Source organism: Merops nubicus, unplaced genomic scaffold (genome assembly GCF_000691845.1).
Source record: "Merops nubicus isolate BGI_N331 unplaced genomic scaffold, ASM69184v1 scaffold2998, whole genome shotgun sequence".
Taxonomy (NCBI): domain Eukaryota; kingdom Metazoa; phylum Chordata; class Aves; order Coraciiformes; family Meropidae; genus Merops; species Merops nubicus.
The window spans coordinates 1,485-12,120 of NW_008624935.1; the positions used below are offsets into that span (position 1 = coordinate 1,485).

General features: G+C 47.5%; 1 protein-coding gene across 1 annotated transcript in view; it reads right to left on the reverse strand.

The window, feature by feature from the left end:
* Window positions 1-257: 257 nt before the first annotated feature.
* Window positions 258-10,636, reverse strand: part of LOC103777924 (voltage-dependent T-type calcium channel subunit alpha-1I-like) — a gene marked incomplete at its 5' end in the record, with an annotated part of 37,807 nt that continues 27,428 nt past the window's right edge. The window contains 7 exons of the mRNA XM_008945488.1: window positions 258-481; window positions 720-885; window positions 1,246-1,362; window positions 5,395-5,541; window positions 6,199-6,537; window positions 7,534-7,655; window positions 8,232-8,310. Of these exons, the coding sequence (XP_008943736.1) occupies window positions 258-481; window positions 720-885; window positions 1,246-1,362; window positions 5,395-5,541; window positions 6,199-6,537; window positions 7,534-7,655; window positions 8,232-8,310 (1,194 nt within the window). The remainder of the gene's footprint in view (window positions 482-719; window positions 886-1,245; window positions 1,363-5,394; window positions 5,542-6,198; window positions 6,538-7,533; window positions 7,656-8,231; window positions 8,311-10,636) is intronic.

Consider the following 10,636-nt stretch of genomic DNA (forward strand, 5'->3'; position numbering starts at 1 on the left):
AGCTGTCAAACTATTTTTGATAGTTTGATCCAAAGCAGAGGAATATGTGATTTCAGGGGGTGAGAGCTCTACAACAGCCCTTTGCTACACAACCCTCCCTCCTCCCCAACCCTCCTGCACTCTGCAGTCCACTGTACTCCTCCAACAGGAGGGGGACCAGGTCACCCAGCCCATCATCACAGCTGCCTCTCTCCTTCCTCTGCCCTCCTCCCTGTTCATCTCCCTCTGTTTGGGTGTGATGAGAAGCTCAAGCTTCCCTAGCAGAAGGAAGCAGGGGTCCTCACCTGATGAAGAAGTGAGCAGTTCACACTCGGAGATCTCGGTGATGCCCATGAACCTTGCAGAGAGATCTTGGGAAGGTTGCGTGGACAAGAGACTTTCTCAGGCCCTGTCTGGGTGGCAGAGATGGCTGGGTGGAAAAATTCTGCTGGAACAGGTAACAGAGGGCAAGATGAACCTGGAGAGAAGGGGCTGGGAGGGACTGACAAAGCACCAAAAGCAACAGAGAGAAGAACAAAAAGAGAGAAAAATAAAGTTGAAGAGTCCTCTGATTTGATTTTGTGCCTTTGTTGCTGTTAAAGCTGTGCCTGGGTGCAAAGCTAATTCTTGGTTCGTGTCACCCCACGTCACATTAACTCCACTCCTGGCAGAGAAAGACAAATGAGCTGCCTCAACCCACAAGTTCAGCAGAGGTGGAGAATACTGAGAGCTGTGCTCACCTCTGGTAGTTTCATGCGTCAGCCAAGACTGGACTGAGTTGAAAGGAGTTTTCTCCATTTCACACAGGTAACTCTCTGGGATTGTAGAGCCATCCACACTGGATACTGGGAGCAGGCATTCCCCTAGATCTCCTACCCCCTTGGAGTCAGGGGTGTCCTGGTCATCCTGCTGGAAACAAACAAGAGATGAGGAAGCCTTGTGAAATTTAACAGCAGCTGACAGAATAGACTTGTCAAAGCCTCAAGAAGGGCTGATGCTAAAGATACCTTCAAGCTAGCTATAAGAGATGCTCAGGTTTCCAGCCCAAAACCCTAAATTTAGACTCATTCAGAGGAAATTACTGACAGTAGTGAAGAGAACTTTGAAAAGCATACATCCTTTTTTTTTCTTCCTTCTCAAATCCTTCTATGTCTCTATGGAGAAGTTCTTGAAAAGCGACCAGAATTTATATTCCTCAGCAGGGACATTTGGATGACTGAAGAGCACTTGGAACGAGCAGGGGCAGAAATGACTACTGGGGCTAACCTTGATCTCCTTAGGACTCTGCTGAGAAGTGCTGCGATTGTCCGGCTCGTCTCCTAGAAGGATGGAAGAGGACTTGTCTGAGTTGAGGGATAATGCTTCCATTTCAGCCAGCTGAACCTGCAGGAAGGGAAAGGAGCTGTCACAGGTCATGCCTGGCATCTGTGCTTCAAGCAGTCACACTGTTTATGGTGGCTAAGAGAGAGCCTGTAGACCAGAGATCAGTTTTAGGTTGTATTCCTTGGATACATCAGGTACTGCCTAACCCAGACCTGAGCTGGGCAGGAGAATCCACTTTTTAAGGCAGGTAGAACATAGGATCTGCAGGCAGCCCACTGCCACGCCATGCTCCTCTAGTGCCAGAATTGGAGGAAGGAGTCCTGAATCTGTCCCAGCACTGAGGCTGGCACAGGGCCCTGCAAGTAAAGCCCAGGGGGGCAGAGGGCTCCCTCAGGCTGGTGCCAAGGCAGCCTGCTCTGCCCAGAGGTGGAGTCCTCTCTCTGAAGGCGCCACGGAGAGCCCTGCTTAAACATGAAAGTGTTTTCATTCCAGGGAGAGTCATGCCTCTTGCAGTCCATGCCAGAATCATGCTTGTCATATTTTCTTACCTTTGTCACTGAAACCCTGTTTCCCTCCAGCTCCCTTGTGTCTTCCCTCTCCCCTCAACTCAAAGCTACCCAAGACCTCAGCTAACACCCTCTCCCATCTTAAACTCATCCCTCCCTCTCACTCATGCTTGTGCTGTCTTTGGTTTCTGAAACCAAGTCTGACCTAAGCTCTGCTCCAGTCCCGTGCCTGAACTTGGTCTTCTGGCCTGTTTCATACCACATGTGTCCCTCCCCCATCCCCTTCCCTCTGCCTGACATCTCTTTCCCACATTGCCTGAAAAGCCTCTCCTATTTCCAGTAGCCTAAGCAGCTGCTCTGTCCCTCCAGTGCCTGGCTTTCCATCACTGGTCTCTAGAACCCCACCAGTTCCCCCCACAAGCACCTGACTCTTGAGAGCTATACTGTGGGTTATCCCCATCAGGACAGCTGCTTCCTGGCCACTTATCTTGTCCTTCTCTGTCTGTGTGTTTGCAAGAGGTGGGTACAGCTTTTCTGCTACGAGAGCAGGTGAAACATTTGGAGAGATGACTCCTTCGAGCTGGGAGTTTAGTGGCTTGTGCCAATGCTAGAGACTGGAAGAGGGCTCTATCTGAGAGACAATGCACTTTAGAAAACCAGAACTGGGTTTAAATAAAGGGCAAAAATGACATCCTTGGTTGGGGTATTATTTTGACACAGGAACAAGGCACCAAACCCTGAAGAGAGCCCAAAACCAAAAGCTGCTGCTCAGAGTGTGAACACATCAGAGAACCTATGATGAAGTTACACCAAGCACGCTACACAGCCACCAGTCAGCAACACCTTGTGTGGAGAAGCACAGTCTTTGTTCAGTCCCACTTCATGCACATACTCATCCATCACTCCCCTGAGTGCCTGTTACACCAGGACAGCCTTAGAGCTGTGCTTGTAGAGACACCAGCCTGAAACCTGGTAACATCTGCCACCACCTTCCGCATCCATAAAAAAGGGTTTCAACAAAAGCCAGAATAACCTGTTCTCCACTGAACATCTTGCTCACAAATTCTGGCCACCCTGAGATCCACACAAAAAAAAACCATAATCAACAAAGCCATGAATAGCTAAACTGCACATGTAGGAACATGGTTCCCCACTGCTCACGGGCAGACTCCTACCACTGGCTAAACACACCACTAGACACCAACACACAGATGTCTGTCACCTAGCCCACGAGTGAATGGATAGTGATGACAAGAGAAGAGGCCAGCAGCACGAAAAAAGCCATGGCTTGTTCTTATAGCTTCCCTTAGTGCAGGTTATTTTAAGATCTGACTAAAGATGAGGAATAAAAAATGTTTAATATTGCAGAGGAGAGAGAAGGGGCTGTTCACTAGGAGCATAACCCATAAAAACTCCCAGGGACACCAGCCTGAGACACCGAACCATGCACACAAACCCTGCAGGAAATAACCTATCTTTAAAACCAGAGCCATGATTACAAAAATCCTTAATTGTACAAATAATTGGTTTGAAAATAAGATGCCAGCAGCATCACTGGGAAAGACCCTGAGCACCTCTACTCAATGAAGCAAAAAGCTTAGCACATGTTAATAACTCTGAGGGTGTGTTTAAGTGCTGTGTCCCTCCACTGTGCTCAGCATCTTGGTGGATTAAACTGCAAACAAAACAGGAGTGAAAATTTTGGGCTAATAGGTGATTTTTGGCAGAAGGGAGGGGTTAACAGAGCACATTTGGGGATGGCATGTGCCCAAGCACACTCTAATTTACAGACCAGGTGCACTGCTGGGACAAGCCTAGGTGTGATTCCATGTAGTGATTTCCTGCTGGAATTTCCTCAGTGCTTTTTATACTGTGAGATAGGAAGAGAAGGTCACGAGCAACTGTGACTTAAAATCCTGAGCTGAAGTTTTGATTCATATGATCAGAAATCAAATATCTACATTTTACTACTGCAGTTATTCCCAGAGATATAGAGAATTTCTTTTCAATTCAACATTTTAGATATATTGAAATACCAATTTTGAAAAAGAATTTATGGCTCTATAGTGGCCATTAGAAAATCTGACCTGAGAAGAATTCTTTGCTTGGGATTATTTTGTTAAACTCTTTGCTGTGGCTGTAGTTTGCACTTGATTTTGCTGCCTAGTTTCCTTGCTGGGAAGGTAGGAAAATCTGTTGTTGTTGTTGTCTTCATTCCTAGGCAGGATACTGAAGGCTATCTGGAAGGTTTTCAAATGCAGCAGACAAGCTGCAAATGACTTAATTTTGGGGCAATCATTTGGAATGCCTTATAAAACCTGATTTTCTGAGAAGGCTGAGCAGAAACTGCTGAATACAAGGACTTAGATAAAGCAGAAGAAACTGCAGTTAACTGAAAACTAATTACTGGGCTGCATGAATGCAGCATCCATTTATGAATTGTTGCAATACTGATAAACTACAGCAAGGTTCATATTTTGGTACGCTCAAAGGGAAGCTGTGGGGACAAGAGATAGCTGAAAGGCTGGGAAAAATCAGAGCACCAGAACAACTCATCTGAAGCCATACAAAATATTCTGTTCTTCAAACAAGGACAGAGTAATCTGCCAGTGAGAGTTCTCTTCCCAAGTTTCCTGGTTTCCTTATAGGCAATGGCAACAAATCAAGTTAGTTTTGGGGAAGGAGATGGTGAAGATTGGTGCTGATGTACTGATCAGTTGCTGTCAGATGAGCCACGCTACTGTTCCAAGTCTGGCCATGACCACAGCACTTAAATACAATAAAAGGATCTCAGAAACAAAATTAATTCTCCCACTCACCTAACTTCTCCCAAACTACTTTGCTCCTGAAGTTTCACAACATGAAAAGACTAATTGCTTAGGAAGCAGCTTTACAAAGCACCTACTAACTTGAAAAGCAAGTCAAAGCCATTTGGTGTCCTGCTCATAGCAACAACCCATTTATCAGCTAACAGGTTCTGTGTCAGAAAAAGAGACTCACAAACTTCCTCAATGGGCCCATTTTTATATAGTTTTTGCTCTAGCTCATTAACTGGTTTTCACCACAAACCAGCCCTTGCTCACAGATGGTTACTCTATTCAACAAGGCATTTAAGCATGTGCTTAATTCATCAACCTCAACAGGGAATAAGCAAGCACATGCTTAAAATGAAGACAAAACACATGCTTACATCTCCCACTGCATCTCCTCTGAGAGCTATCGTCGGGGTGAGATCCTCTGAAGCAACAGGAGCTTGAAACTCATCTTTCCTTGCAAAACTGAACACAACGAGAACTTCCACGAGGCCACAGCCATTCCTCTGCAGCTCACTCAGCTCCTCCTGAGCAGAACCCTGACCTGTACCCTGGCACATCTCACCTTTTCACCACCTCAAACATCCCCCCGCGGCGACGGAGGGCGGCGCCAGCGATCGGGGGGTGGGGGGGGACAAACGCAGGTCGACAAGCTCTCTGCCTACACCCCCTAGAGTGAGGAGCACACGGGGGGGACGACCTGCGGGCATGTGGGTGTGGGGGTACAGGTCTTGGGGGCAGAGTCCCCTCACGCAGCCTCGGACGCAGGTTACCTCGTGCTCGTCATGGTTACACTTCTCGCACATGGCCGGCGAGGAGTAATGATGGAAGACGGAGCCCGATAGGTTATCGATGATCATTAACTCCCCGTCGAAGGAGTCCTTAATAATTAAAGAGACACTGTCCAGCCATAAGTTCTCCTAGGGGACAAGAAAGGGGGGAGGATGGGAGAGAGCATTTTAAGAATGTCGAGGTTTGTGTTGTTTTTTTTTCGCTTCAAGGTTTCACGTGAATTTTTGGGGCTGGGTTCTCCACCCTGACTCATCTGGAGCAGCACCTCGTTCTGCAGGTACCTGCACGGGGTCACTGGGGGAGCATTTGCTCCTCAGGGTGTGGAAAGGTGCCAGAGTTCAATGAAAACAAACAAACAAAAAAAAATAACTGAAAAAAAAGGAGGGACTGTCTTTACTTACTGTCAGTGCACTACAGCACTGCTCACACCTTCCTTCCAGCTCTGCTGGAGTGCCTCACTCTTGATCTGCCAGTTACCCCACTCTCCTCTCCTGAGCTGCCCTCTCCAATTTGCTCCTAACACCACTTTAGTTGATCTGCTCCATCCCGCCTCTGCTGGTCCTCAGGTTCCTGCACCGTGATGACAATGAACAAGACTCACTGCTGTCATGGCCTTGTCCCCATGTGATGCTAACAGCTCAAAAGTCTACCACTGAAAGTAAACCTCTCAGCCTGAGGTGGAAGAGTATGCCTCCTACTGCTAAGCCCTCAGTCACCTAGGCTGCCCAGCTTCTCCCCACAGCTACTTGGTGCAGCCTGCTTGGTAAGCTCAAAGGGGTGCTCACCTGTGCTGGAGAATAACATCGCACGCACAGACGTCCTTCGGGATCTGCTCTTCCACCACCTCCTCCTGTCCCTGCTCCTTTTCCCTGCCCTGAATTGGAGGAGCCTGACTTGCGGGAGCACAGCCCGTGTGCAAATTCCAGCTCGATCTCAGCATCCATCTCTGCATCCTCCTGGGCCTCCTTGTTGCTGTCGTCGAGGTGTTTCATGAGCACAGCCACCACCACGTTGATGAGGACGAACTGGGCTGTGAGCACAAAGCTGACAAAGTACAGTGGGGAGATGAACTGCAGGTTGCTGAGGCAGCTTCGGTCGTCGTGGCTGCAGTCACGCAAGGTGTCCTGGAGGGCAAGTTGGGTTTGAGAGGAAACGATGAATGGGAGGAAGGAAGGAAGGAAGGACTAAAGTAAGAATACAAGCTTGGCTGCTCTTTCTGTCCAAAAACCACTGATGGAAATTAAAAGGACAAGGCAAACATTCCTATCACCCCACACCCTCTGGGATCACGGGGTCCTGAGAGAATCTGGGACACTATTTGATCATGTGCTCCCTGCTTCAGAGCAATTAAGTCCAAAGGTGTAGAGAGCTACCTCCAGACCATCACATGTTGCTGCCACTAAAGCCCCACACATGTGAGCAAGAACAAAAATGAGCAGTCTGGTACTGCCTTCTCCCATCCAGACTCAGAAGGACCATGTGTGTTCAAGGAACTCTCCTCTCTCCATGTCCTTTGAAGGAAGGAAGTATTTATTACATTATATCCAGGCCAGGCTGGATGAGGCTCTGGGCAGCCTGATCCAGTGGGAGGTGTCCCTGCTCATGGCAGAGAGGTTGGAACTGGGGGATCCTTGTGGTCCCTTCCAACCCTGACAGACTCTGATCTGTTTTAGCAGAGGACTTTAGAGCCCTAATGGCTCAATGGTTGGACTTGATGATCTCAAAGGTCCCTTCCAACCTAAAGGATTCTATGATTCTATGATTCTATTTTGGATTGCCCTGGTAGCTCTGCAGGTGGGTGCCACGTCCAATGCACCTACATTCAGCTCTGAAAACAGGTCTTATGACAACGAATATTCTCTCTTAGCCTGGATAGTATTCTTGTTCCTCTGAAGGACAATTTGCACTTTTCTCAGCCAAATGTATGTAGGACTAGATGAGCTCAAGGTCTGAGTTACCATGGTGGGGAGGGAGAGTTTGGCCTAAGCAAGGACCTCACCTAGCAACCCATCTCCTGCACTCCTTCCCTCTTCTAGCCCAAGCACTGCTGTACAGAGCACACACATTGGAACTTTTCCTTCCCCACAATGAGGACATCCGTGCCCCTGAGGCCCAGTTACCTTCATGATCCCATTCCAGTTGTCACCCGTGGACACCTGGAAGAGGGTGAGGAAGGCCATCCCGAAGTTCTCAAAGGTGGCGTGACGGCTCATGCCCTCACAGGGGTTCTCCTCGTTGCACACTGAAAGGAAGGAGATCATGCTGTCACCAGAGGACAGGGTGCCAGCCCCAAGATCAACAGCAGGAACTGCTAAAAGGGACCTGGGGCTTCTCACAGCCTGGAGACCTCAACAACGGCACTAGCACCCTGACCATCAGTCAGCTGTTGGCCAGTAATACAGAAACATCCCTGGTGGCCCAGTCTCAGGGTATCAGGCTGTGTAGCAGAGTTGCTCAGGGATATCATCCCAACATGTCATTGTGCTATCTCTCCTCTTGATAAATATTCCACGACAAGAGAGGCAAATAAACTTTCCCTGAGTTTTTCTTGTAATCTTGAAGATTCTATCAAGGTAGGCAGTGCAGAAAAAGCAAAAGTTTAAAAATGAAAGACAAAGCAGATGCTGTTTTTATGTTGTTAGGCCATTAGGACAATAATAATTTAGAGGAAAATTCCTCTTGCATCAATTATGCATAAGGGAGAATAAAGGCCATCGAGTAATTCAGTCCCTTTGTTGAATTAGTATTGCTTTTGAGAAACCTCAGCCTCCCAACAAATCTACAGCTTACACTGAAGGATGGTCTGCTTGAGACTTACCCAGTTTTCCAAAGAGCTCCACTCCTAGAGCAGCATAGATGAAAAAGAGGAGCATGAAAAGGAGTCCGAGGTTTCCCACCTGAAAGCAAAGAGCATGGTCAGCCTACCCCAAGGCCCATTTCATCTCCACAGGCAAGTGTTTCTGTCTTTCAAAGCCCAAAGGGAAAACCAGCAAATTCCCAGTCTACAAATGCAACCAAACAACTGCTCAGCACTTGGGAAATCACCAGTGATGGCATCAGTTGACTTGAAAGATGCTATTTTCCCAGTTACCTCCGCTCCAGCACAAGCTCTGGTCAGGGCTGACTCAAGTGTGCCATTTCTGAGCCAGGTTGGCCCAGAAATCGATAAGCATGTTGAAGCAGGGGCACAGAAGGTGAAGCCAGTTTGGCTGGGTGAAGGACAAGCTCTGGATGACAGCATACAGACACATCCTGCAGCACCCCACTAACCTGCCTAAGTTCCTTCAACTGATGCTCACATGAAGAGCACAAGAGCAGTGGCCCAAAGAGACAGGGACACAGGTAGAGCAGGTCCTGCCATGGGCCAGGCAGAGTGTGATGGGGCAAAGCACCAGCTACACGTGGAGGTTACAGCAGGGCTCATGGTAGGAGTAAGCAGGTGGGAAGGAGGAAGGGTAAAGAGGCACTTTTGAAATGGGTGGAGAGAAGGAGAAGAGAGGACATCGTGAAGGAGTCAAGAGAGGAAGCAGAGCTTTCTTTGCAACTCATAACAGGTCAAAGCCTGGTTTCTGGGCCTCCAGCAGCTCTTGGAAACTCTTCAGCGTGAGGATTGCTGCTCTGTGGTGCACAAAGGCATCAGTGCCACCAGCAACAGGGGCACTGCCCCCAGGTCCTTGCTTCCCCAAATCACTGCTTGCCTCTGAATCTCCTGCTGCCCAGCAGGCAGGGCAGCCAGGTTCTTGGTGAGGAGCAGGAAGGTGTTTCAGAAGAGGCAGGCTGAACAGTAACAGAAAATGCAGGTATTGCCTAGCACACTCTTGGTGGAGCAATAGAATGCAGGGAAATATTAAGGACCTAACTGGTATGTGAGTGTTTTTGAAAAACTGATTGGTGTCTGGTCTGAATGCCTGTGGCCACCAGGCCTTTGATAGGATCATCCACTTCAGGAATCTAATTTAGTCATTGCAACTACTGTGCCATCCAAATTCAGAAGAGAAAGAAATGATTCAGCCCACCCACTCCCCTGGGCTGCCAGATCCTGGCTCGCTGCGTACTCAGTGCAAGAGATGACTCCTGATTACTAAATTAAAGACTCTAGTAAGTGCTGTGAACATACACCTCTGGGTCTGTGTCTACAGGGCACCAAGAAAAAGTAGTTAATAAAACTTAGCTAAGGGCTGCCTTTCCAAAGGGCTCTTTAAAATTAAAGCTCTATTCAGTATTAAGAATTGTTGCAGTGTAACAAAGACAGGAAGGGAACTGAAACAGGACAACTGGAGATGCCTTATATGCTGTTAGCAAGCCAAAATCCCTGATGTGAATCTACTCTAGGAACATAAAGAGAAAGGTCAAGAGGAGGAAAAAGTGCAAGGGAAAGGACAGCTTATTTTAAACTGCTTCTTTTGGCAAAGCCAATAAATCTTGGACAATAAAATTTCAGATAACTCAGTTGTCGCCCGAAGACACGATGTATAAAATATGGAGACTTAAATCTTTTAACAGTGAAACTGGGGGATTTTAGCCCTTAGACTTTAACTATGGAGTGATCTTTGATCTCTCTGTTACATAACTTTATTAAATGAAGCCAACTTTTTCCAGAAAGGAGCAAAAGCCCGTTAATAGGAAGTGGATTGATCACAGGGCATGATGGTGGAAGGTTTAACTAGTGCTTGTTGTTACCTTCCAGGGAATACTTAGAGACAAGACCTTTAGACACGTGATTGTGAGGGGTCTGAGGTAGATCTCAAGGATGTCCAAAAGACCTGACCTACTGTCTTGGTAGCAAAAGGGTTGTAGGTGAATGGGAGACAGAAAAGCCAGAATTTATAAGGTATGGGAGAATATACTTGTGGTTTGTGGCAAGGACCAGAGCAGAGGCTTGAACAAAGGTCCCATCTGTGCTTTTTGCCATCCTGAGCAAAACACTTTGCTGCCTGATGACTATCTTTTCATCTACATGCCAAAGATATAAACATCTCCTCTCCTTTTACTTATTCTTTGTATTTTTGGGGTGGAATTTGAGTCTCATAGTTTAAATGCAAATATACTGCAGAGTCCTCTTAGCAAGGGCTCCTGGACACTAATTCAGCCCATTCTTAATATCTGTGTGCATTATCTGCCTTGCAGAATAAACATCCCACAGACACACAGACTCTGGATCTGAGACCTGCTCCACTACAGATCCATTTTCACCTGAGAAAAATCAGCTGTTATGGCTCCCGG